Source organism: Sus scrofa, chromosome 8 (assembly GCF_000003025.6).
Source record: "Sus scrofa isolate TJ Tabasco breed Duroc chromosome 8, Sscrofa11.1, whole genome shotgun sequence".
Taxonomy (NCBI): Eukaryota; Metazoa; Chordata; class Mammalia; order Artiodactyla; family Suidae; genus Sus; species Sus scrofa.
Genome location: NC_010450.4, coordinates 55,465,938 through 55,491,257, shown reverse-complemented (window position 1 = coordinate 55,491,257; position 25,320 = coordinate 55,465,938). Strand labels below are relative to the sequence as shown.

General features: G+C 45.5%; 1 protein-coding gene across 10 annotated transcripts in view; it reads right to left on the bottom strand.

Moving 5' to 3' along the window:
* KIAA1211 (KIAA1211 ortholog) overlaps positions 1–25,320 on the bottom strand; it is a 264,569-nt gene that overhangs the window by 109,674 nt on the left and 129,575 nt on the right. For 5 of the 10 annotated variants that reach the window (XM_021101354.1, XM_021101353.1, XM_021101357.1 and 2 more), the window contains one exon: positions 14,093–14,176. The exons of the other annotated variants lie outside the window; for them this stretch is intronic. In XM_021101354.1, coding sequence (XP_020957013.1) covers positions 14,093–14,159 — 67 coding nt within the window. In that variant the 5' untranslated portion in view covers positions 14,160–14,176. The remainder of the gene's footprint in view (positions 1–14,092; positions 14,177–25,320) is intronic. 10 annotated transcript variants of the gene reach the window in all.

Genomic DNA, 25,320 nt, shown 5'->3' with positions numbered 1-25,320 from the left:
TGATCTGGTGATCTCTGTCTTGCCTGTTTAGGATATTTGAGATTATGGGCAAAGTAAATATTTGGTTTGAGAAACACACCTGAGTGGAAATGAAGCTACAGGTTCGGCTTTGATCAAGGCGCTGGAGTAGTGGAGGCTCCCAGGCTGGGGCCTGCCCAACCCCCTACAGGTGCATTCCTGACAAAGTCCCTCCTGCTTTTCTGTCACTCAAACAGTCTCCTTTGTCATATTTCCTACAACTGAGTTCCCCCATTGGTTTTCTCACTTTACCTCCTTGCAGCGTAAAGCCTCAGCACAGCTGACGGTCATTTCTGTTTTCACAGGTGGTGCTGAACCTCCGACCTAACCCCTCTTAAGACCTCATCAGGCACTGTGTGTGAGCACTGACCTAAACCAGCCTATCTAACTGCCTCTGCTTGTGCAGTGGTGACCCTGGAATCACAGCCTCCCAGTGGGAAGGCATCGGAGAGGCCACTCGTGATCCAGCGCCCCACACTGCCCTCAGGGAACAGAAAGGCAGACTGACTGTCCAAGGGCATGGCGGTGAACTGCAGAAGCTTGACCTCAGTCTGTTTTCCTGCTATCTGGTTATCTGGTTCACCATTATTTCTTTTCTTTTTTTTTGCTTTTTTTGTTTTTCTTGCCTCATGGATGCTAGTCAGATTCATAATCCACTGAGCCACAAGAACTCTTTCGTTCACTCTTATTGCTATCACATCAAGCTACCTGCATTGTTTCCATTTTATTTCCTTCATCTTAGATGATATATTCAAATTTCTGTCCATAACAAACAGTGATGGAACCTCCCACCAGAACCCTCCAAGGAAGGGATTTCCTAATACTAGGAACACCTTGAATTATATTCAAACTGTCTCTTGCAACAGGGAGAGGAAGTGGCGGGAAGAGAACCAGGAGCGGGGGGTGACTCGTGATATTCAGCTTCAATCAGAAGAACTCATCTTCCATCCACCCATCAGCTGGAAGGCTCTGAGGGACCCGCTATTGCCCATCCTGTCACAGCATCCTGCTCCACTAAGGCGTATGCAGGGCAGTGAAGGTCAAAAGCAGTCCGGGCTCCCCTGCACAACTTCCAAGTATCAGGAAGATGGCAGATGTAAACATTCTGCATTATAGCCCCAAATAAATACAAGCAATAATAACATCACAAAATAATTCTTGTGAGAGCCTTCCTGTCGTCATTCAAAAGCCTTTCAGGGCACACATTATCTGCAGCGATTATAAGAAGGAAATTTCTGCATTTTCAAGTAGACATCTGTTACTAGCTGAATGGTGTCCCTTCCAGAACAGATCCAGTAAGAGTCCTAATTGCCAGCAGCTCAGAATGTGACCTCATTTGGAGACAGAGTCTTTGCCAAAGCAATCAAGTTACAATGAGGCCCTAATCCACCTGACTGATGTCCTTATGAAAAGGGGGAATTTGGACAGACACACGTGCAGAGGGAGGACGATGTGAAGACCCAGAGTGACCAGAAGGTGCAAGCAAGACACACCTGGAGGTGCCAGGAACCCTAAGAGGAATAAACAGAACCTCACTGCCCTCAGAGGGAATCAGCCCTGCCCACACCTGCTTCCGGCCTCTAGCCTCAGGACACAGAGAACAGAACAATCCACGCCTGTTGTTTAAGCCACCTGCCTGTGGGACTCGGCTACTCTGCTATGGCAGTCCCAGGAAACGACGAAACCGCTGATGACTGAAGGGAGTTTGGGTAACACCTGCCAATGGCGGCAGGCGTCAACCTCTACTTGCTAGAGGGACCACCTCTACCAAGCAACAAAGGTACCCAGCTTAGCTCACGGCAGAACATAAATGCCAGCGTTTCTCTACTTTAGAATATGTAATCTACATATTTAGGCAAAGGCCAATGTTCAACAATGCTTCTCTATAAATTCACACTGCTACTTTTGTCAAACCAGGGAGGGTGTAGAAAGTGGTCTCTCCCTCCCTCTCTCTCTCTCTCCCTCACACATACACACACACACACACAGTATATTCCTCTATCTGGCCCTGAATAGACTGTAGACTGACAGGTCCCCCAATGAGCCCTGTCCATTGAGCAGTGACGACTGGAACAGCTGCATCTTCAATACACATCATTGTCTTCAAAAGATGCTCAGAGTGAACTACAATTAAATTACAGAGCTGTCAAAGAGGGGTGTAATTATAGCATTTATTCACCACATTTACAAGGCCAGACACACACAAAAGGAACTGAAAGCCAAAGAGAGAAACAAAAACCCACTCCATATTCCTTACCTCAGCAGGACATCTGGCTGAGGGGAAGGGGAGGAGTTCGTTATCACACAAAGAGCCCTCTACTGTATCAGCCAACTTCCAGGGGGTCTTCTAGCCCAGGCACTCTCAGGCATCCAGTGGCAACTCCTCGCTCCTCTATGACTGGAAAAAGCAGGGCCTGCAAGGTGGCCATGACTCAACCACAGTCACAGACAAGCAAGGTGGGGGCTGGAAGCTGAGAGCAAGGTCATTCCCGCCAGCGGCCACAGGAGAGCCAAAGCGGGGCAGTCAGATCGGCCTCTTGTTTTGTCCCATCTAGAGACGATGTTAATTTATCCAGCAATTATTCATCACGTAGCTTACAGAAGCTTGAAAATTGTTCTTCACTTCTCCTGTCCAAACAACACCAGGGAAAAGAGAGGAAGAAAGTCCTCAACTGCAATCTATGCTGGTCAGTTCCATGGCTAATTGATAATGCATCCAAACCACCAGAAGATGGTTCAGTTCATGTGGTCACCTTCCACCTCAGTGTCCAAGACAAATTGAGGTAGTAACACTTATGCAGGGAGCAAACACCTTGAATACAAAAAAACCCAAAAAACCCTGCAAACTAGATCACCATGGATGGTCTCAATCCAGCCATCAACAAACACCTACTGCACGCTCTCTGTGTAAGATGTTGCGCTAGAGATCGTCAGGGACACGGGGAAGTGTCACACCTGTTTCTCAAGAGCCCATGGTCTAGTCGAAGAGACAGAACACAGAAAGACAAAGCAAAGCGAGGCAGGACACACAAAGTATTTGAAACCACAATTCAGTCATATATACAAGTTTGGTGCAAGGATTCTTTTTTTGTGTGTGTGTCTTTTTGCCGTTTCTTGGGCTGCTCCCGCAGCATATGGAGGTTCCCAGGCTAGGGGCTGAGTGGAAGCTGCAGCCGCTGGCCTATGCCAGAGCCACAGCAACACGGGATCCAAGCCACGTCTGCAATGTACACCACAGCTCATGGCAATGCCGGATCCCTAACCCGCTGAGCGAGGACAGGGATCGAACCCGCAACCTCATGGTTCCTAGTCGGATTCGTTTACCGCTGAGTCACAACAGGAACTCCAAGGATTCTTAAATGAATGGATTATCATCAGTCTGCTTCGCACTTTTTCTTGCCTGAATATGATCACGTAATGGTGGCTTTCTTAGCACCTTCAGGTGGACCCAGTGGTCTAAAAATTTATCTCAATTGTTCATTCAATCGAACCTGCCTTTCCACTAGGGAGTGGTATTTCCACCATATATAAAACCCCAACCCCAGCCCCCAATTTAAATCGCTGCTTGGCCACAACGGGATGAATCACTAGGGAAAAAAGTAAGTACTTTTAATAGTGCTACTGACAACAGACCCTATGACCTTATAAGAGCTCTTCTCTGAATGAAGACACTGACAGCAAGCACACGGCATTTTCCTCCTATCCTGAGCCCAGGGCAGGTGTCACTTAGTGATCGTGTAACTATTTTCATGTTCAACACAAATACGGAAGCACAATCTTTCTTAACATAGCACACAGGCAGCCACGGGCATATGAGCAAAATCAGCTGGTGATACAGCTGCCAACTGCAATTAGTGTCACATTTTGTGTCTAGCTTCTTTGTTTTCTCTTTTTAGGGCTGAACCTGCAGCAAGAGGAAGTTCCCAGGCTAGGGGTCAAATGGAGCTGCAGACGCCAGCCTACACCATAGCCACAGCAACGCTGGATCCGAGCCTCATCTGCGACCTACATGACAGCTCATGGCAATGCTGGATTCTTCAATGCACTGAAGGAGGCCAGGGATCAAACCCGCATCCTCACATTTACCAGGTTGGGTTGGGTTTCCAACCCACTGAACCATGACAGGAACTCCTTGTGTCTAACTTAATAAGCTAATTACGTCATACAACATTTAGCACTCTGGGTTCAAGATGTGATGAGAATGATCTCAGAGATGAGTGTGACAGAGACTAACAGCTGTCCCCAGTGTCCAAGCTCCCTCTCTTCAACAATGTTAAACTCTGATTTTCAGTGAGATGCCTGGCCGTCCTCTATAAAGCTTATGGCTAAGGTCTAATGAGACAGACAACTTCCAGGATGTATGCTTAAGGGATATGCTGTCTTCCTTCCCTTCCTCCATCCTGGACCACATGGTGAGGAACACACACTAGGGAGAGCAGCAGCGAGGGAGAAGGAACTTCAGGCCCAGGTGTCCTTGCGGAGGAGAGGACACTGGAGTCATCACAGTGGCCCTGAAAAATCTGCCCCAAGCTGTTACAAGAGAAATAAGAAACTCCCATTGCACTACTTTTATCTGGGATGCTATTCTTCATGGTCAAGCTTATATCCTAACTAGTAAAATACTCACATTACAATTCATAGCAACCAAGAGATTCAATTCTTTTTATCAAAAACAAAGCAATATGGAAGAGTAAAAGGAAGTTTTGCTTTCAAAGAAAAATCAGAGAAAGTATTCTTCTAGTTTACTTTAAGTACTATTTTTTTTTGGCCACACCCACAGCATATGGAAGTTTCCAGGGCAGGGATCAAACCCCAGCCACAGAAGCAACCTGAGGCACTCTGGGTTCAAGGTGTGACAATGCCAGATCCTTAGCTTGCTGAGCCACAAGAGAACTCCCACCTTAAGAACTTTTAATGGCAGAAATCTCGTATTCCTATAAATTCTGGATTTATCTGGAAAGGTGAGCAAGAACACATGCACACATATTACATAGCTCTGTTTATACATTTGTTCACACACAATAACTCTAGGTTCATAGGTACAAGACTAAGCCACGGAATACGGAAATCTGTTTCAAAACCATGGACCCTGAATTTCTGGCATCAGCAGTGCAAACAAATCTAAAACAGATCCAAGGATCCAAGCAAGTAAATGAAAGCATTTTTTTCCTGTCAGTACTGAACTTTCAGTTTCCAGCTCGCCCCCCACCACTCACATGCGTGCACACACGCACGTGCACACACCCGCACACACACAGGCTATAAAGGACAGTTTAGAAAAGGCATGGAGCTTGGCCTGTTCCGGACGATGTCCCCAGGGCTCTGCCACATGGACTTCACTCCCCGGACACCAGTCTGGAGGGTGCAGAGGCCCAGCCTGGCTCTTCTGCGACTCTCCTCCCATTTTCCGGGAGGTACGCTGGACTCTCCCCAGCTCTTTCTGGGTGTGCATTATTTATTTTTGGTGGTGTGGGAAAGGAGGGGAATCTGATGTCCTTCGAATTTTTAATGTGTCAAAACCCAGTTAAAAATCCTTTCAGGAGCCTGACCTCGCTGGTTCTTCTCTTTCCTCATGGTCACCATGCCCTGGCCCCCACTCAGGCAAAGCTAGCCAGGAATTACAGAATACTCCAAGGATGACAACCATTCCTTTTCTCCTGATATTTCATTAATTTTTTTCCATTGTCTAAACATACATCATCCTACGAATGAGACCACAGACCCCAGCAACTTAGAATAGATACGATGGAGGGAGAGCCTGGGATCTATCTGCCTATTACCAAAGAAGCTCATTCTGCAGAGCCAAGTAGATGGATCCTGATAATTAGTGATTTTTAATCATAAGAAAAGGAATTCTGTAGATAAGTGAGCAAAACCAACCTTATTGGTTTTATTAAAGGGCAAGGAGTTACAGCCTAGAGTGCAAACCCAAGAAGCCTACATACTCAGACACCCGAGTTGGGGATTGGGGTGGTCACGTGGGAACAATTAAGGAGCAAGGACAGTCTAGTCCATTGATCTTGCCACCCTGTGACAAGGGATCAGACAGGTTGTTCCCTCAGCAAGTGACTGTGCAGAATGGCACAGGCTGTTCCCAGCACGAAGATGTCCAGCCAAGCACACCAGAGGCCAATGCCATCCAGCCGAGTGCCAGGCTGGGTGCCCAGAAGAGGGCTGTGTCTGCAGGAAGGAAGGGGCCAGGCATGGGCCCACCAGGCTGCATCTCTGCCCAGAAAGGACACTGCAGCACTGCTGGAAGTGCCATCCAGAATGTGCCACATTAGCACTGGGATTATTTGGAGCTGAAGGCAACTGACAAGAAGCAGATACAAGGAAAGCTCTCTGCCCTTCTCCTCTGGGCCTAAAAGCAGGACATAAAATTACAAATGTGTCCCCACCCCCCAACTCTCGACCAGAAAGGACAGGAGTGAACCAGGGGGCCAACTTCAGCCCTGCACTGGCCCAGAGATGGCACCAGAGGCAGCTGCGGTACAAAGCGTCCTAACTGGCTCCTGTGTGTTATTGGTCAGCTTCCCACATGTGTGCTCTCTAATAACGTGTCTCCCAGAAACCCCAAGTCCTCTTCCTTTGTCTTGTCACTTCTCTAAAATCATACCCTTCCTCAGCTCAGATGCTACATAAGGACTTCTCACCAGGCCCTGGAGCTCCTCGCCTCTGGGCGCTCCCACAGGTCAGCGTCCTACACACGTTAACAAATGTTGCTTTGTTTCTCCTTGTTTACGTCTCTGTCAGGACAGTCAGAGGGCCGTGAAGAGCCGGGGCAGCGGGAGAGGGAACGGTTTTGTTCTTCGTGATTCAGGTCCTCTCCAAGAGCACCTTGTCCCCGACAAAGACAGGTCACCCGTATGGATGGTGAGTGCCAGGGGACGACCCACGGGGCCCCCCAAGACTGGCCGCCTCTGGTCTGCAGGCAGCCTGTTGCGCAGAGCCAGCCCCGTGGGCCCATACCTGTTCTGATGCTTGGATTACACTGGCTTAAAATCCTTCATTTGTGAACACGGGGCCCACGTTTCTGTTTGGCACTGGACCCCCCATTACGTGGCCCCCTTAAGGTGGAGATGGTGCAGTGACATGGGGAGATGTTAGACCCACTCGGTGCCATGGCCTCTGGGAGCCCAGCTCGTATGCAGGTCTGGAGGAAAGAAGGGACGACGGGAACTCCTCACCTGATGCTCCTGATGAGGAGGGAGGAAATGGAGTCTGTGGTGGCAAACGGGAGACTTCAGGACTGCTGCCGGCGGAAGCTCAGAGCGGTGAACTGACAGCCAGGCTCTGTGCTAAGCGTGCACCCTGAGGGTTCGAGTCCCTGGGAAAACCACTCTCGCAAACTGTACAGCGCAGGTGCTCGGGTCCCGGCTGGCCTCCCTGCTCTGCCAGGGCTCAGCATCAGCGCAGAAATGAAGGGCGCTTTCTCTGCAGGCCAGTTTGATCACACACATTCCTCTGCTTGCTCTGATACCACACAGTGGAGGATTTGCTGGCTGCCTGGTCCATCCTCCCAGCTCCCTTCTTCTTCACCTCTCAGCATTCCTACCGTTCTCTTGAATTCTGATAACAAGGTGCAATATCACCAAAGCTAATTTTCTACAGGAAACATTCAGGCAGGTTTAGCAAGACTGTATGGATCCCTCCTCTAATTCAGCAATTAGATGAGTGATTTCTGCCTGATACTACCATTGCAAAAATAAAATCTTTTCGAAATTCTAAACTGATAGCATAAATGAGGTTTTAAGACTTAACTACTATAATCTCTAGGTGACAGAATTATAGGTAATTTTTATTCTTTATATTCTTATTTTTTCCCAAGTGCTTCATAATGATCCTATTTTACTTTTACAATTAGAAAAAATAAAAACTATAATTTAACCTAAGTAGAAACTATTTCCATCAACTTTGGAGACATCTTTTGTCCATACAAACTGCTGATATACTAATTAGAAATCAATTTCAGCTCTTCATTAAAGCTGGTTCCTTAAGGAGTTCCACCTGGCAATACTTTAATACCTAGCTCAAATGGTCACATTCTTTCATCTGTGAGAGTCTTAAGAATGTCCCTTAAGTTTCCAAATTTTGGATTTGAAAAATCGGGGGAGGGGGGTTAAAAGTCATCGATAATCCAATCAATTGAAAAAGTCATAAAAAATAAAAGCAAAATATCTCCCAAGTCCAGTTTTCCTACACATAAACAGACTTGCCTACAAATATACTTTTTAAAAATAAAATGGGTATTATAGTATTTTCACTTTATTGTATGCATATCTGCACTTATTAGTATATATATATGTAACTTATCTTTTTATTGGCATCTAAAACATTATTTATTTAGCCAAATTTCCCACTGCTGAGCTACACATTGTTTCCACTTTCTTGTCACTGCACATATGGTTACAGTGAACATTTTTGTACATGTATTGTGATCTATAATGACAGTTATGTACACAGATTGTGATCTATAATGATGGTTGTGTACACAGATTGTTACCCATAACGGCAGTTGTGTACATGAATTGTTAAATATAATGATAGTTTGTACAGGTATTGTTATATATAATGATACTACTGCTGCAAAATTCTTAAGATCGTGATTTTTAAATTAAAGATAGTAGGCATTTTAGGAGTTCCCTTGTGGTGCAGTGGGTTAAGGATCCACTGTTATCACTGCTGTGGCTCAGGTTTGATCCCTGGCCAGGGAAGTTCTGCAAGCTGCAGGCAAGGCCAAAAAAAGTGTGCATTTTAAATCTTAATGAGCGCTACCAAATTAGCCTCTCCAAAGGCTGAATGATTACACTCTTGGAGCTACAAGCACCTCATTCCCCATGTCCTTTTTTTTTTTTTTCTTTTTAGGGCCGCACCCGCGGCATATGAAGGTTCCCAGGTTAGGGGTCCAATTGGAACTATAGCTGGCGGCCTACACCACAGCCATAGCAACAAGCCACATCTGCCACCTACACCATAGCTTACGGAAACACTGGACCTTTAGCCCACTGAGGGAGGCCAGGGATCGAACCGGTGTCCTCATGGATCCTGGTCAGGTTCTTAACCCTCTTAGTCACAATGGGAAGTCCCCCCCCCACCATGTCCTTTATTGCACTTAAGGTTATATCCACTTTTTTCAATTGCTCTTAATCTGATTCCAGAAAAATGTTTTCATTCACATTCCCAGAGCGATTCTTCACATATTTTGGCCCTTTTTATAACTTCTTTAAATGTGTTCAGATCCATCATCTATGCTTCTACTGACTGCCCTTCTCTTGCTGTTCACTCTTAATACTGTTGTCCAGCCCCCCTTAATGTAGTTGAAATCACCCCTTCACAATGCCCAGTAAGAATATGCCCTGAGCATGAGGGGACAGCATTGTCTAAGGACCTCCCAGCTTTATTAAATAAGGTCTGCCTTTAATATTTTCACACATAGCACAAAGGCATGAAAGAATCCGCCCACTGCTAATGACCAAAAGTCCAAGGCTTCAACAGTGAGCTGGAAGCTCAGATACCAGGAGGAACAGCTTCTCGGAAAGCATCACAGCACAGCACACACGGCCATGAAGCCACTTCCTCACTAGAATGACTTCATGTGTGCACACAGTGGTAAGCATCACTGCACACCTAGTCACACCACGAGCAGTTTAAAGAGACAAAGCCATCAACCCTCAAAAGACAAATTTTAAATTGTGACAGAGAACACTCTCTGGTTCATACAAATAACCGAAATGTTAAAAATCTCAAATAAAAGACACTCCAAAATGACAAGAATTTAGTTAGAATGGCGAGTCTGAGGGATATTTGTTCTCCTTTTCTTTAAATTCTCTAAATGATACCTTGGGTTGATTTTAAAGTAAATTATAATTGTGAAATTGGAGTGGAGATGCTTACACAGCTCTAGGAGTGTACTGAAAACCACAGAACTGCACACTTTAAAAGGTAAATTTTATTATATGTATAATTTCTTGATGAAGCTCTTATTTCTGTAAAAGTAGAATTTTAAAATGAAAACACTATGCTGCAGGAGCAGGAGGGCATAAGGGAATTCTGTGCTTTCTGTTGATTTTGCATGAACCTAAACTGTTCTAAAAAAGAACATGTATTTAAAAAATTAAAGTGCATTCTTTTTTTTTTTTTTTTTGTGGTCTTTTTGCCTTTTCTTGAGCCACTCCCTCGGCATAGGGAGGTTCCCAGGCTAGGGGTTGAATCAGAGCTGTAGCTGCCGGCCTACGCCAGAGCTACAGCAACTCAGGATCTGAGCCGCATCTGCGACCTACACCACAGCTCACTGCAACGCCAGATCCTTAACCCACTGATCGAACCCGCAACCTCATGGTTCCTAGTCGGATTTGTTAACCATTGCGCCACGACGGGAACTCCTAAAGTGCATTCTTTAAGTTCCATTAATTTTGTGTTGAAAATCCCAGAAGGCAGCAGAATACATAAAACCTACAGCACAGCAAGCTTCTTTGCAACTCCTTGTTCTCGGCAGTGCTAACTGATGCGCAGGTGGAAGAGGCCGCTCCAACCATCAGTGAGTGTCAGAGTGTTCAGAAACTCTGTGCGACTTTATTCCAGAGCAACTTACAGACCCTGAGCAGAGGGTCTATGCTCCCGGCACACTTATTGGAGGTAACAGCGTTACCCCTGAGAGACAGACAGACAGCCCCTCCCTTTCTATTTGGGCTCCACTGAGGAGTTCTAGCTTATGATTAACGAAAAGTTCATTGTGTCAAACTATTTCATAGACAAAGAATAAGTTCTAGGGTAATGAAAAAGCAACAGAGAATAAATTAATTCCATTTATCACTGGCATAATATAATGGATGAGAGCACTCTGAGGGGAGGCCTGGCTATTCTTGTAGAATTTTCTATATTAATACCAAGCCAAAAAGAAAGAACTGGCAGCAAATATTGCATCTAGGAAGTTAATCAAGCAGTCAGAGTAATCGTCAAGACACAAGTGAAATTGTTTTACTCTGATGACTTGGATAAAAAGAGACTTCTGCAAGGAAATAGTAAAAACTAAAATCCACTTTTATTCCCAAAGCATGAACGGGAACAAAAGAATACTTCTGTGTTATGGTGGTCTGGTGGTCTCATAAGAAGGGCTACTACCCCACCTGGGGTAAAAGTCAGAAACTTCAGTGGACTTTCAGGCATATAAAGGCATCTGTCCTTGGAAGTTCAGGGAAGAAAGCTCTTCTTTCTGAAGGAAACTGGAGACGTTCTTGGGAGTGGGGCAGAAATCACACCGATATTGGTGAGCTTTCAAACCAAAGACATGAAGAAATGTTAGGTCCTCTCTCACCAAGCCTATTCCTCAGCCACTTCACAAACTGCCAAAAGCATGAACAGGTTTCAACCTTATCTGCACAGAATTTCAGCGTGTCTTCCACTACCAGGCGCCACCTGGACAGTATTTCTGTGCCACACCTCATTCCCGTGGCTGTTTCTTCAGGGCATCGTCCCAAGACAGTGTAACTTAGGAGGAGCATGTGGGACTGAAGTCAACTTTCTTTAGGGTCTGTCCCGCCTGCTATGCATCAGGTGGTGGCAACTGACCACCCTAAAAGGCCACTGTGCTGGAAGAGCCTAACAGGAGCCCAGACACAAACCAAAAGCAGAAAACTGAGAAAATGCAAGGGAATCCACTTGATGAATGAAAGACACAGGACAACTGTGACTAACGGAAGACAGCCGTGGCTGCTCAAATTTTACTAAATTTCAGTCACCAACCAGCAGCACAAAGACGAAGGCAATAATTTGGTCTCTTTTTAAAGTATATTGTTTCCTTTATGCCACTGATTTTCCTGTTCAACTTTAAGGGCATTAAGTTTTCTATTCTGCTTTCTTTTTAAAGTCAGTATAGGGAGGGGACAAATTTTCTCTATCCTGTGGACACCACAGCTGTGGCTTTAAGAAAGAATGACACCTGTGAATGAGGTGGATCAGAGTGCCTGGCACAAGCAAGTAATAAAACTCCCATGAGCACAGAATAAGAGCTCTATTAATGAAGGGTTTATGCATCTACTTCTTCACAGATACTATGCAGTTCAGCAATTACTTTCTTTTTTCCCTTCCTATTTCTGTATTAAACACTTTCCCATCCCATCTAAGGAACAGAGAGAAATGCCTTTGCTTTATTACAGGAGAGTACAAAGGAGATCATTTGGGGTCTGTTTCTTTCCTAATCAAAGGCTAGAGCCAACTTCTAAAGTCAAAGACCTATGAAGTTCCCTCGGGGGGTGTCTGCCTTCTCCTGTCTTCTTTGGAGGTTCCTGGTCAGCAGGCTACACAATTTCTCCTGTCTCAAAGAAGCGACAGCTTAAAGTGGATGGCAGGTGCACTGCCATTACGTGTATATATACACTTCTCTAATCCAAAAATAAAATCTAGTTTATCTGGGGTTGAGAGAAGAGAAACTTGAGAAAGCAATGCTTTTATACCCCAGATAACAATGAATAACTGTGTGGAGTTCCTGTCATGGCGCAGTGGTTAACAAATCCGACTAGGAACCATGAGGTTGCGGGTTCGATCCCTGCCCTTGCTCAGTGGGTTAAGGATCCGGCATTGCCGTGAGCTGTGGTGTAAGTCACAGACGAGGCTTGGATCCCGAGTTGCTGTGGCTCTGGCGGAGGCTGGCAGCTACAGCTCCGATTAGACCCCTAGCCTGGGAACTCCATATGCTGCAGGAGCAGCCCTAGAAAAAGGCAAAAAGGCCAAAAAAGAAAAAAAAAAAAAAAAAAAAGAAAAGAATAACTGTGGAACTACATAGAAGAATCACACAGCAAAGTGACATTGTGATTTCTAATGAGGGACGATAAGAAATAAGGTTGTTCAAGGGATCACCTGATCAAGAAAAATTACATACCTCTTCTGAAAAAAATGTACCTACACCATGAGGAGACAGGGAAGCGCAATAGACTTTGTAACCTGCCTAGGGATGTAGCAACAGCCTCACAGGGTATGTCACAGACGGTCATGCTGGCCTCAAGGGCTGTGGGGTGAAGGGGGAGGAAGTTCAGGGCAGGGGTGCTTCCAAAGCCCCCAATCCTCATGAAATTTCTACTTTCTCAGCCAGAAACAGGTACAGTACCCAAATAAGTTATTTTTAACCTACTATGTTGTTTAAAGGGAGAGAAACTGCTCTGAAGAAAAGAAAAACACGTTAACACCCAAGAAATTAACCAGCAAGAATGCACTCGTAGGCACATGTCCTTTTTATCCCTTGGGTAAACCCAGTTGTTGGTAGTTTCCATGTAACTCATGTGAAGGAATTTTGAGAGGAAAAAAACAATTGAAATGGGAGGTAAAAATAAAAATGCTCTGATTACTACTACTACTAAAAATAGATGTATTTTCGGGTTCATTCAATGCAATCTATAGTAATTCTTATTCACATGATATGCTTGAAGGAAGACGCTAACTGAATGTTATCCCTATTAGTGCCAACATTTTTAAACTAAAGCACTTTGAACGGACACTTTCCTGTAACAGACTCTACTCTGAACAGAACAGAAAGTGCTCTGGATGTCTCAGGGCTTTATGATGCTCACAGGCAATCAAGCGACACCCTGAGGAGAGACCAAAGTAGACAGGATGGCCTCTGACAACGGTCCTTCTCCCCAGGACATTCTGGTTCCTACTTCAGAATAAGTATTCTGCTTCTTTCTTTCTTGTCTTTCTTCTCTCCCGTGTTTAGCCTTCACTTCTCATCAGGCTGGTAGGTCTAATTCTCAGAGTTCCTTCTCCTTTTCTATTTTACCCCTTCCGGTGTCTGTGAGAGAGGAAATCAGATCCTCTAGCAGGACAGAATTTTAGGTAAACAGAGAATCACTAGGTGCTGAGCAAAGCTTCAGAAACTCTCCCAGGAGTTTAGAGGATGAACGGCATCTGCTTTTGCTGCCTTTGCTTTGCTTGCTGAAACCTGGGTGCTTCGTTGTGTCCCAGACAGATGACATAATGTCATTGTATGGTTAATGTGTGGTTAAATCCACTGAAAGCAACAGGGAAAAGATGGCTTCTGTCTCTTTAACTTGCAACTTCAAGCAGCTACTTTGTACCATACCTGAAACATCAGCACTCAGAGGCTCATTATGGACATTCTGTGAAAGTTTAATTTCCTCCATGGCCATGATTTTGTTAAATGTTACTGCAATAAAAAGGACAGCATACAATCTATGAGCACAAAGTTTATGAAACTGGGGGTGGGGGGGTGACTCACACTTATATTACCAATTCTGTCCTCTCTCTCCACTTCAGGGAAAGAAAACACATTACTTTTCATCGTGTTGATGCATAGAATAGGCAATAAAATGGAAGAGATGGAGGAGACAAAGTGACACCTGTAATAAGATACTGGAATTATCACCACATTTTACAATCTACAGAACCACACATTCACCAAATTACAGTCTCCATCAAACTGCTGACCCTGCCCCGAGGGAGCAATTTACTGTATTCCTCATTCCTGAAAAGGAAAGGGAGGATTAGTTCAGGGGTGAGTTCCTTTTCAGCAGTAAGAGTCAGTGTTTACACTGGGTAAAATGACATAATTTCCAAACTCTGCAAAAGAAAAATATACCTCACCAAATTTACATCCCTTTCATATCTCATCTCCTCCAAAATGCTCTCTAAAACCCAAAGATCCAACTACTCATAATATTTTTAGGATGAAAGAAAAGGCTTATAAAACATTATCATCATCATGTTTTCTCTCGTTCCTGCATTGTTTTCCAAGTAACTCGAATTTATTAGCAAATATTCATCCTCCTAGAGGTTGTTTATTAGAGAAAAGTTGTCCTGGATTGATTAAGGCAAAAGTAATTTTTGAAACATTTACATTTATACAAGGTCAATTTTTATCCTCCTGTTTTGCCAGATATAACACATTTCTCTTTTTGTTTCCCTAGAAAAATTAAATTCCACGAGCTCCTCTAGCTTATGCCCAGGGGTTCTTTTGGCATCCATCTTTCTGCCTGGTATAAGTAATCACTTCAATTGTCTTAATACCATAATGCCATGTATATACACACATATTTTTTAACCTTTCTTAAACTTTTTCAGATACCGATCACATTTTCGAAGCATTCATTTCTCTGCATTTCCACAAACTTTAAACTTTGGATCTACAGTCTGTGGTCTGTATAGCTTTTACCAGCTCTTTCCTCTAACATTTTGCCATGAAGCATTCGTGCAGCTTTTCCCGCAGGTGTTTAAGCCGTGTTTGGACCCTGCTCCCTTCTAAGCCTCAAGACTCCTGCATCCTGGCACAGCGACCATAGGAAGCAAGTTGTCTAAGCTCTCTGCTTCTAGAGCACAGCAAAAGGATTTCCCAAAACTCACAATATCCTTTCCTGACCCACATCACCCATGAAAAACTCATGTAGAAGGATGAAACTGACCACTTTTCTTATACCTTTTACCAACATTACAATAAAAGCCTCTAAAGCTAGTACCTGCATAACCTTCTCTTTCAGTTACTGAATTGATTGATACGACAATGAACAGTCTCACATAAATGTCATCTCTAGGCAGACTTGTCCAGACCTACCTAAGAGTCAATCCACTGGAGGAGGTCAACTCTCCTTTGGAGAAATGTCCCTATTTCCCATGATTTTAGCTTTCCTTTAGCATATCTCTGCAACATAAGCTATAATACCAATGGCACCTTATTCAATTCTGATCTCTCTTATGAATCTCTTAGCTGCTTCCTTAGCTGCATTACCAGTTAGAGGTAAACCTAAATTTCATCATCCCTGGGTATTGTGAAACTTCGCTCTTTTCTCTCTGTTATGCTGTCATATTGCTGGGAATGCGACAACACTGCTTTGGAATGCATGTCCTGGGGCTGATGGACAAATGCCCTCTGTTAAGAGTGTCCTGGAGTCATGGACACGTTTTCTCTTGTAGGATCCATTGCCACTGTGAACTGCAAAGGACTGCCTGGGAATTTGTCTTTTACAAGCTACCCAGGAGTTCCCGTTGTGGCACAGAGGAAACCAATCCAACTAGGAAACATGAGGTTTCTGGTTCGATCCCTGGCCTTGCTCAGTGGGTTAAGGATCCGGTGTGGCCGTGAGCTGTGGTGGAGGTCGCAGACGTGGCTCGGAGCCTGTGTTGCTGTGGCTGTGGTGCAGGCCAGCAGCTGCAGCTCTGATTCGACCCCTAGCCTGGCAACCTCTATATGCCATGGGTGTGGCCCTAAAAGACAAAAAAAAAAAAGAGAAAAAAAATCTACCTAACTGATCATAGCATGTTAGCAGGGTTGGGAAAATCTTTCAATATAGTTGATTGCAGACGAGAATGTGTTTGCACTCATTTTACGGCTACCCACACTGACTTACGGTGCTCATATCGGTGTGTTTTACCAGGTCACCCAAGTCCTCCATTACTTACTGAGGGCCCATGAAGCCCACAGTATGAACTACACAAACTGGGGGTAGAAAAAAGAGGTGTGAGTCATGTACTGTCCCCAGGCAGCATAGAGAAGGCTCCAGTATTTGAATACGAAGCAACTTCTGCCTAATCTTCTAAATAACATGGTAGCCTATAAGCATTCTTTGATTTAGTATTTGCCAATTCAATCATCTGCAAATGATTGCCTGATATTCTCTATAAACAACAGTGGGCAGACAAGTGACAACGTGCAATTTCATTGAAGAACGATTCTCATAACTTTGTATCAACATCTGAATCTCAATAGACCTCTGCTGTTCTCTGCCGATGGTGCATATGTTTTCCGGTGGGAAATTTTGGTGTCACTGTAGTGACGTGAACAATTTGGGAACGAAGAAATCTCTAGACATGTCCTTTGAAGAGCTCACTATGCTCCTCATCTCTCTTTTCTCAAACATCCCTTCTCTTGTCAGTTTTTTCAAACATAATTTCCTCCCAATGAATCAATATGCAGGAAGGGACTAACTGCAATCATTTTACTTGGTGAGCAACAAACATTATGACAATATGCCAAGCTGTGTGTGAGGGCTGGGACTCAAGGATTATTCAGACATTGTTCCTGCCCTGCAGGGACTCACAGTCCTATGAGATGGGGTGAATGGAGGCTGATATTAATCAATTTTTTCCTTTCTTTTCAGGGCCACACTTGAGGCATATAGAAGTTCCCAGGCCAGGGGTTGAATTGGAGCCTCAGCCACTGGCCTACACCACAGCCATAGCAACACCGGATCTGAGCCGCGTCTTCGATCTACACCACAGCTCACAGCAATGCCAGATCCTTAACCCACTGAGCAAGGCCAGGGATTGAACCCATGTCCTCATAGATACTAGCTGGGTTCGTTACAGCTGAGCCACAACAGGAACTCCAATATTAATCAATCTTATATGGCTCCCCTTTAATGCCTGATACCATAATTCTATGTGGAATTTCAAAGATCTTTCATGGCTGGATTTTGTAAGAAAAAGTTCATTTTTTTGAGACTAGGGAGAAGTCTTCTCATTCTACTTGTTTGAAATCAAATATCTTTTTTTTTTTTTTTTTTGTCTTTTGTCTTTTTTTTGTTGTTGTTGTTGTTGCTATTTCTTGGGCCGCTCCCGCGGCATATGGAGGTTCCCAGGCTAGGGGTTGAATCGGAGCTGTAGCCACCGGCCTACGCCAGACCCACAGCAACGAGGGATCCGAGCTGCGTCTGCAACCTACACCACAGCTCACGGCAACGCCGGATCGGTAACCCACTGAGCAAGGGCAGGGACCGAACCCGCAACCTCATGGTTCCTAGTCGGATTCGTTAACCACTGCGTCACGACGGGAACTCCTGAAATCAAATATCTTTCTTAGATTTCTCGGTTTCCCTGCAGAGAACAATGTTTAGGGGTTTTCCTCCCAGCCCTTTTAAAACATGACATGTGCTGGGCTTCAGTTCATCTGTCTATCCCTTGCTTGGCTTCCTTTTCATCCAGTTTCATTTTTCTCTTCTTCCTCACGGTCATCCTCTTCCCACAAGTCTTCAAACATTATTAACCTTCTCCTATCTTTCTATGTTAACATTTTAGCACACCTTTTTTGGTGACTACAATCCTGGAGAGACGTTGCTGAAGTGTACAGGGCAGTGGGCATGACAGGGGTAAAAGTAGGGCTGCCAAGGTGGCAAGGACCTACTGTATGGCACAGGTGCCCTACCCAATACTGCGTAACAACCTAGATGGGGGAAATCTGAAAAAGAATGGATAGATGTATAACTAATTGCTATGCACCTGAAACTAACATAACTTTCTAAGTTAACTATACTCCAATAAAATTCATTAAAAAAAAAAAAAAGTAAAGAGTTCCTGTTGTGGCTCAGAGTAATGAACCCAGCCAGCACTCATGAGGACGTGGGTTCCATCCCTGGGCTTGCTCAGTGGGTGGAGGATCTGGTATTGCTGTGAGCTGTGGTATAGGCCTGCAGCTCTGATTCAACCCCTAGCCTGGGAACTTCCATATGCTGCAAATGCGGCCCTGGAAAAAAAAAAAAAAAAAAAAAAAAAAAAAGACCGCCAGCACAGTATACCTTCCTAAACAAAGAGTAAAAACTCATAAAATGATGCATAATAGATCCATATTTATACAGAGTTGAAAAGCTCCTGAAAGACTCTGAAAGTTCAGAAGATCCTAGTTGGTAGTCTTATCACCAAATCTATCTGATGTGCTATAAAAACAAGCGCTGTGCCCTTGGGACTGTGAGAGAAGAGTTGAAGCAGATTCGAGTGCAGGAAAGCCCTCAGAGACCGTCATCATGATAACTGCGGAGGTGACTCTATAACGAGTCCAGAGTTTTTCCATGGCTGTGTATCACCCATGTGAATTTGTTCTGTATGACCTCTGCCGATTCACTGGCCCTTGGAAATAGCGTTAGGGGTGGGGGTGGGTGTTCCAGCCCATCCTCCACAAGGGACGAAAGGCTTTCTCCCCTAACTCTGCTGCAGACTCCACAGCCTGTGCTGGCAGGATAATGGCTCCCAGCGTCGGCCACTCTCCCATCCGCGGTACTGGGAACATGCTACTTCCGTGGCAAAGGAGCTTTGCAGAGGCGATGAGTTGAAAGTGTTGAGATGCGAAGATGAGCCTGGATTTTCCATGGGGACCCAATTCGATCACAACCACCCTAATAAGGAGGTGAGAGTGTCAGGAGTCATAGGAAGAGATGTGACACCAGAAGCAGGTGTCACAGATCGAGAGGGAGCGAGCCTGGAACACACCACTGAAGGGGTGCAGGATCCACCATCCTAAGACAGCAAGTCTGGCCTCGTGATTCCTCCAAAGTAAGGTACCCGGGCAACAAGTAGGGCACCTTGACCTCCTGCGTCCCCTGGAAGTGGGGACACATCCCCCACGTGACAGATGCCTGCCCTTCTCACCAGAGACAGAGATTCAGGCCAAGGCTCTATGCAAACAAACCACATTAGCTCTTCACTAACTTGGCACCCCAAGCTCTGCCTCACTGTTTGTTAAGCCTCCCCAAACTCACTGTCCCTCTAAGAGCGGCTTACTTTGATCGTTCTTTGAATTTCATATTTTTATGGGACTCCCACACATACAAAATTAAATTTGTTTCTGCTGTTAATCTGTTTTATGGCAATTTACTTAATAGACCAGCCAGAGAACCTAGAGGGGAAGAAGAGAAAAAATCCCCACCCTGTACTGTGAGGATGGCTTTGAGGATGGGGGACGGGATCACAGGCCAAGGACGGCAGGAAGTCTCCAGAAGCTGGAAAGGCACAGAAGGAAAACGGCCTTGCTGCCTCCAAAACCTTAGTTTTAAGGAACTACTGAGAAACTCCTTCTCAACGCCTACACTTTGAGGAGTCCTATCATAGGAATCCTGTTTAACTTTGTATAAATTGAAATTTCCCCAAAGTTTCTTTTTTTTTTTTTTTTTAGGGCCTCACCCACGACATATGGAGGTTCCCAGGCTAGGGGTTGAAGGGAGCTGCAGCTGCTGGCCTACACCACAGCCAGAGCAACGCAGGATCCGAGTCGAGTCTGCAACCTACACCACAGCTCAGGGCAATGCTGGATCCCTAACCCACTGAGCGAGGCCAGAGATTGAACCCGCATCCTGATGGATGCTAGTCAGATTCATCTCCTCTGAGCCACAATGGGAACTCCCAGGAATATTTTTTTAAACATTCTTCAGAATAACTGTTTGTGGATCCTAGTTTGGGAAACAATGGTTTAAGGATTTGTGTTTACAGATGACGGGAAGGGATGCAGAAGTTCTCGGATACATTTATCTAGACTGAAGGTCCATCCACTGACTCCTTTCAGGGACCTATCAAGTGAGAGAGGAACTGGGATGAGGGATGTGGGGATGAGACAGAAAGACATCAGGACAGCATCACTGACTTCAAGGGAAGCACCATTCAGTAGAGGGTATGAGATATTTACCCAAAGTTATAAACCAGGTAGAAAATGCTTGATTCTGTGTCTGTACAGGTAGAGGAAGGGATGGCGGTGGCAGTGAGCTGCTATGAATGTCTGGAGGGGGTGATGTCAGAAAATAAATTATGGACAACCTGGCATTTGAGTTTAAAGTCCTTTATAGGTAGCCAGGCTGGTGATGGGAAAAGAGACACAGGAGGACTCCAGGTGAGCAATCTTACCTGCTACCCAACTCAAGAACAAACTGTCCCCAGATGAAAAAGGTAGGAAAGACTAACCTTGCTAAAGCACATCCTTGTCGTTTCCCCGGTAAATCTTCTAGTAGGAAGATTAGCTCTCCTCACTGTTCCTTGGCCTCTAAACTTCAGTTTGGGATTCGAATCACCTATTTCAAAAAGTTTCCACATCAAAGCTACTTCCACGTCAATGCTCTGTGCAGGGAAGACTCTGCTTGAATAGTAAATGCAGAGGAGGCCTGTCCGTGCTGGTGCTGGCTTCCCGTCCCAGCTGGGTTTTAGGCTCCTGGGAGCAGAAAGTGTCCCTCCGTTAGTCCTCTGTCTCTGCCCTAGAGGAATGGACACAATCCATGCACTCCTGTTGCAAAGGCACTGAGATCATGGAAGCAAAATCTTGGCTCCAACTCAAACCCATTTAGGAAAAGAAAATTCTAGTTTTTAAAATTTATTTCAACAAGGAAGAGGAAGATTAAAGTAGATGACATTTTAGGGGTGAGGAATTTGACGGAATTGGGGGTGGAGCTTTAGCCCCTAAAAGAAACCGGACTTGTCACTTCCCAGAACGATGCCTAACTGTCCCGGGGCTTGAACCAAAGCTACTGTAAATCAAGCAGGTACTTCCTGAAAGTTGGTTCAAGAAAGAAAGGGCAAGATTTAGAGGATTCCAAGGGCCCCTCCCCAGAAACACAGTCCCGAAGGCGTGACCCCGGGAGCTTGTGTGTCCCCCTGTCTGTCTGGCAAACACCATCTCATCTTTCTGGCCCCCTTGGCCCTTGTTTACTCTGCCCTCTGTGCTTCCGGCCACTCTGGGCAAAACCCTCTCCAATATCATGACCCACATTTGAGCCAGCTATCCGATTACGTATCTGAGTGCAATTCAATAAAGTTCTGCAAGGGCCGTGCTGGATTCAAAGGCTCAAAGGCAGAAAGGACTCTGGCTTTTAGAAGCTGCTTCCTTCTATGAGAGACAAATACTCTGCTGTGCGCAGTCCTGTCACAACCCTGGAACAAGGCAGCGAGAGAACAGGAAGGAGGGAGGGACCAGGAGCTCCTGGGAGGCAGGCTCTTATTTCCCATCCTCAGCCTGAGCACAAGGTCTGGTGCATATACGCCTCCACACACAGTAACAAGGGGAAGGAGATGGGGAAGGAGACGGGGAAAGCAACAAACATGTCCCTGCCCATCGTGTCACGGCTGTACTGTCAAACCCATCAGTTACTCTTGAGTGGCATTTTCAGGCTCCTGGAAGAGAAATTTTGGAACAGACTGCTGATAATTCAATTCTTCTAGCACATAAAACAGTACATGATAATCACCATTTGATGGAGACAAGTCACAACTGGCCCTGTATTTACCTGTCATCCCACAGAGCACGTTAATAACACTCCCAGGGGCAGGGGGGAGCCATGGAAGAGACTTACGGCGGCAGCTGCTTTGCTGAGCTGCCAGCACTACAGCAATTTATTTCCTGGGCATTATTAGACCAGCAGGCTCATTCGCCCCCACAAAAGGATTTAGCTAGAATTCTGGTCTCCGAGAAGCTGGCCTGCCATTCGGTCCCCCAATCCTCCGCCAGCTTCATCTGTGCAGCTCATCTTGAGTTACGTCTGGCAGATGGAGAGAGGAGTCTCATTTCAAGCCTCTGCTGCCTGCATCCCAGGCTGCCCAGGGCAGCATCGGTCCCACCCAGGAGAGGAGGGAGGAGAGGATGATCAGGAGAGAGCATGGAGAGCATTTCTCAAGTTTTCATCCTCAACGGCTGGTGTCATTTAACTCCTGCAGGAGACTCTGCTTTGTTGCCATATCATCTCCAGTCTCCCGATGCCAAAATATCAATTACAGGTTCATCTGGATGATGGCATAAATGGGTGTCTGGACCACTAAACAAGACAGAAACTGGGGGTGGGGAGAGGAGGCAGGGGGGCGGAGCTAGGGAGACACAAGAAATGAGGGCAAGTCCAATTCCTCCCATCCTTGCAAACTACGTCACTTAATTCTAAACTGTCTCCTGAAGAGAAGCCCGCTAGCAGATGCAGGTTTTCATAGGTCCTAACAAGAGAATGTTAATATTTCCACAGCACCCCAGTGCACCAAGGATAATGATAAAAGCAGACTGAAAGAATAAATGACTTGTAATTTAAAATGAATGCCTTATGGAAAGTCACATGTTGTATGACCCGTTTATATGAAATAGCTAGAACAGGTACACCCACAGGGACAGAAAGCAGGTTGGTGTTTTCTGCGGGTCGGTGGAGGGGGGAATGTGGATTATTATGTGTGTGTGTGTGTGTGTGTGTGTGTGTGTGTGTGTGTGTGTCTTATTTGGGTTATGAATGTGCCTGGGGACGAGTCAGAGGTATTGGCACCTGGTCAGTATATTGTGAGTATACTAAGTGCCACTGCACTGTTCACTTTAAAATGGTTAATGTTATGTTGTGTGCACTTCACCTGAGTAAAAAAATTATTATTATTATTATTATTTTTTTTTGCCTTTTTGTTGTTGTTGTTATTGTTGTTGTTGTTGTTGTTGCTATTTCTTGGGCCGCTCCCGCGGCATATGGAGGTTCCCAGGCTAGGGGTTGAATCGGAGCTGTAGCCACTGGCCTACGCCAGAGCCACAGCAACGCGGGATCCGAGCTGCGTCTGCAACCTACACCACAGCTCCCGGCAACGCCGGATCGTTAACCCACTGAGCAAGGGCAGGGACCGAACCCTCAACCTCATGGTTCCTAGTCGGATTCGTTAACCACTGCGCCACGACAGGAACTCCAAAAAATTATTAAGAATGAGATGTTTTCTACTTAAAGGGCTGTTTCTCACTGCTCAGCAATCCACCACCGCTTGGAAATAAGAAGGGTTATATTTCCATTCTGCAGTGATAGGAGGAATTAAATAGGTCCGTAGGTTATAGTATTTGTCACCTTTTGGTCTTTCCTGTAAAAAGCCGACTATTTCCCCAGAGCGTCGGCAGCAGGGAGGTCACTCTAACCAATGACCCCCGACTGGCCTGCTGCTTCACAATCCGCAGCCGCAGCAATAGTGGCGTCTGTTTACCTTCAGTTGGTGGTGTGGCTAGAAAACCACCCTCAGAGGAGGTACGCCTGTGTTCACTGCGCCCCCGCAGGCCGTAGACCCAGCTGTGCTCTGGGCATGGCCTTCTGTGCTGGTAATGCCAAAGACACGGGTCACTTTAACTCCGTGCCTTGCTCTTCCCTAGCGCTTTCGGGGTCAAAGGGAATCAGTTTCAACAGCGAGTAGAAGCATCTTTGGAAGAGAGAACACTGGTTCTCTTTCTTGTTGATATTAAGAGGAACATGCACTTCCACACACAGATCCTAAGCAGTCAGCTGTTCAGCAGAAAGAAAAGCCTTAGAACGTAGGGGAATACAAATATTGAGAAAGAAACTATAAGACTAACAACAACCCAAACTGGCTAACACCATCTTTAGGAGAAGCCGGTACCTGACTGCCCAGGGTCACCCACCGCCTCCCCTCAAACCCACATCCCATGAGGTCAGAGCCTCACACAAACCCAAGCAACTTTCTAAACCATTCAGTTGGTCTCGTACTCTGTCTCCTGATATATCTTGAATCTTTCCAGTTTTCATATTAGGATTTTTTTTCCAGCCATGGCTTGGTCTCATCTGGACTTGATGCTCAGCTTTGAGCATCTGACATCCTTCTCAGACTCCTCTGCTGGTGACCCCTGGACTCAGCCTGGCCTGGGGACGCCATTCCTCGCCAGGACTCCCAGGAAAGCACTCAGTTCTGTTTTGTGTTCATTCCTTTTCTCAGTGTACCTCTCAAGACTGAGCCTAAAATAAGGTCACAAAAATGGCTAGACAAGCTTCATCTCAAGAAGACATTTTTTTTTTAAGGGCCACAGCTGCAGCATATGGAAGTTCCCAGACTAGGGGTCAAATTGGACCTGCAGCTGAGGCGACAGCCACAGACACAGCAATGCAGGATCCTTAATCCACTGAGCAAGGCCAGGGATCAAACCTACATCCTTAAGGATGCTACATTGGGTTCTTAACCCTCTGAGCCACAACGGGAAATTCAAGAAGTAATGTTTAAATAGAAGGAGAACACGAAACACAGTAAATGCTCTCAAAATCCCCTAATTCTATTGCAATATGCCAACTGACTCCGAGAGTCGTACTTTTTCCCTATGTTGTATGAGAAAAAATCCTGTGGTCCTGTCACAAAAATGATCTGCACACCACAGAAACAGCGGTGTTGTTTTTCTGGAAAAATTCCTAAAAGAGAGCAAAAGCATCTGTTTCCTAGGGTTGTCCTGCTCTGGAAGGAAATGCAAACTGGGGACTGGGCTACGGAAGTGCCTCTATTTCCCTTCAGTGGGAATGCAGGGCAGAGCTCCAGCTTGGAGCTGTCCAGCTGCAGGCGTGCGGGTGGGTCTGTAGGGCTGCACACGTGTAGTCCCGTCCTGAGCAGGGCAACCCTGGTCCCCGCCATCCTTACATCATGGCCGTGGCCTGATCAAATCCACTTGAGAAAGCACACTGACTGGGCCAGCTCATCCTATGGACTCTGACCTTGGGCAAGTGATTTAAGCTTTTAAAGCCTATTTCTGCACTTGCAAGATGGAAACAGTGATATACCAGTGATTTACTATTTAAGGTGCTGGGCCTGTTGAATGTCCCTCCAGAATATTCCAAA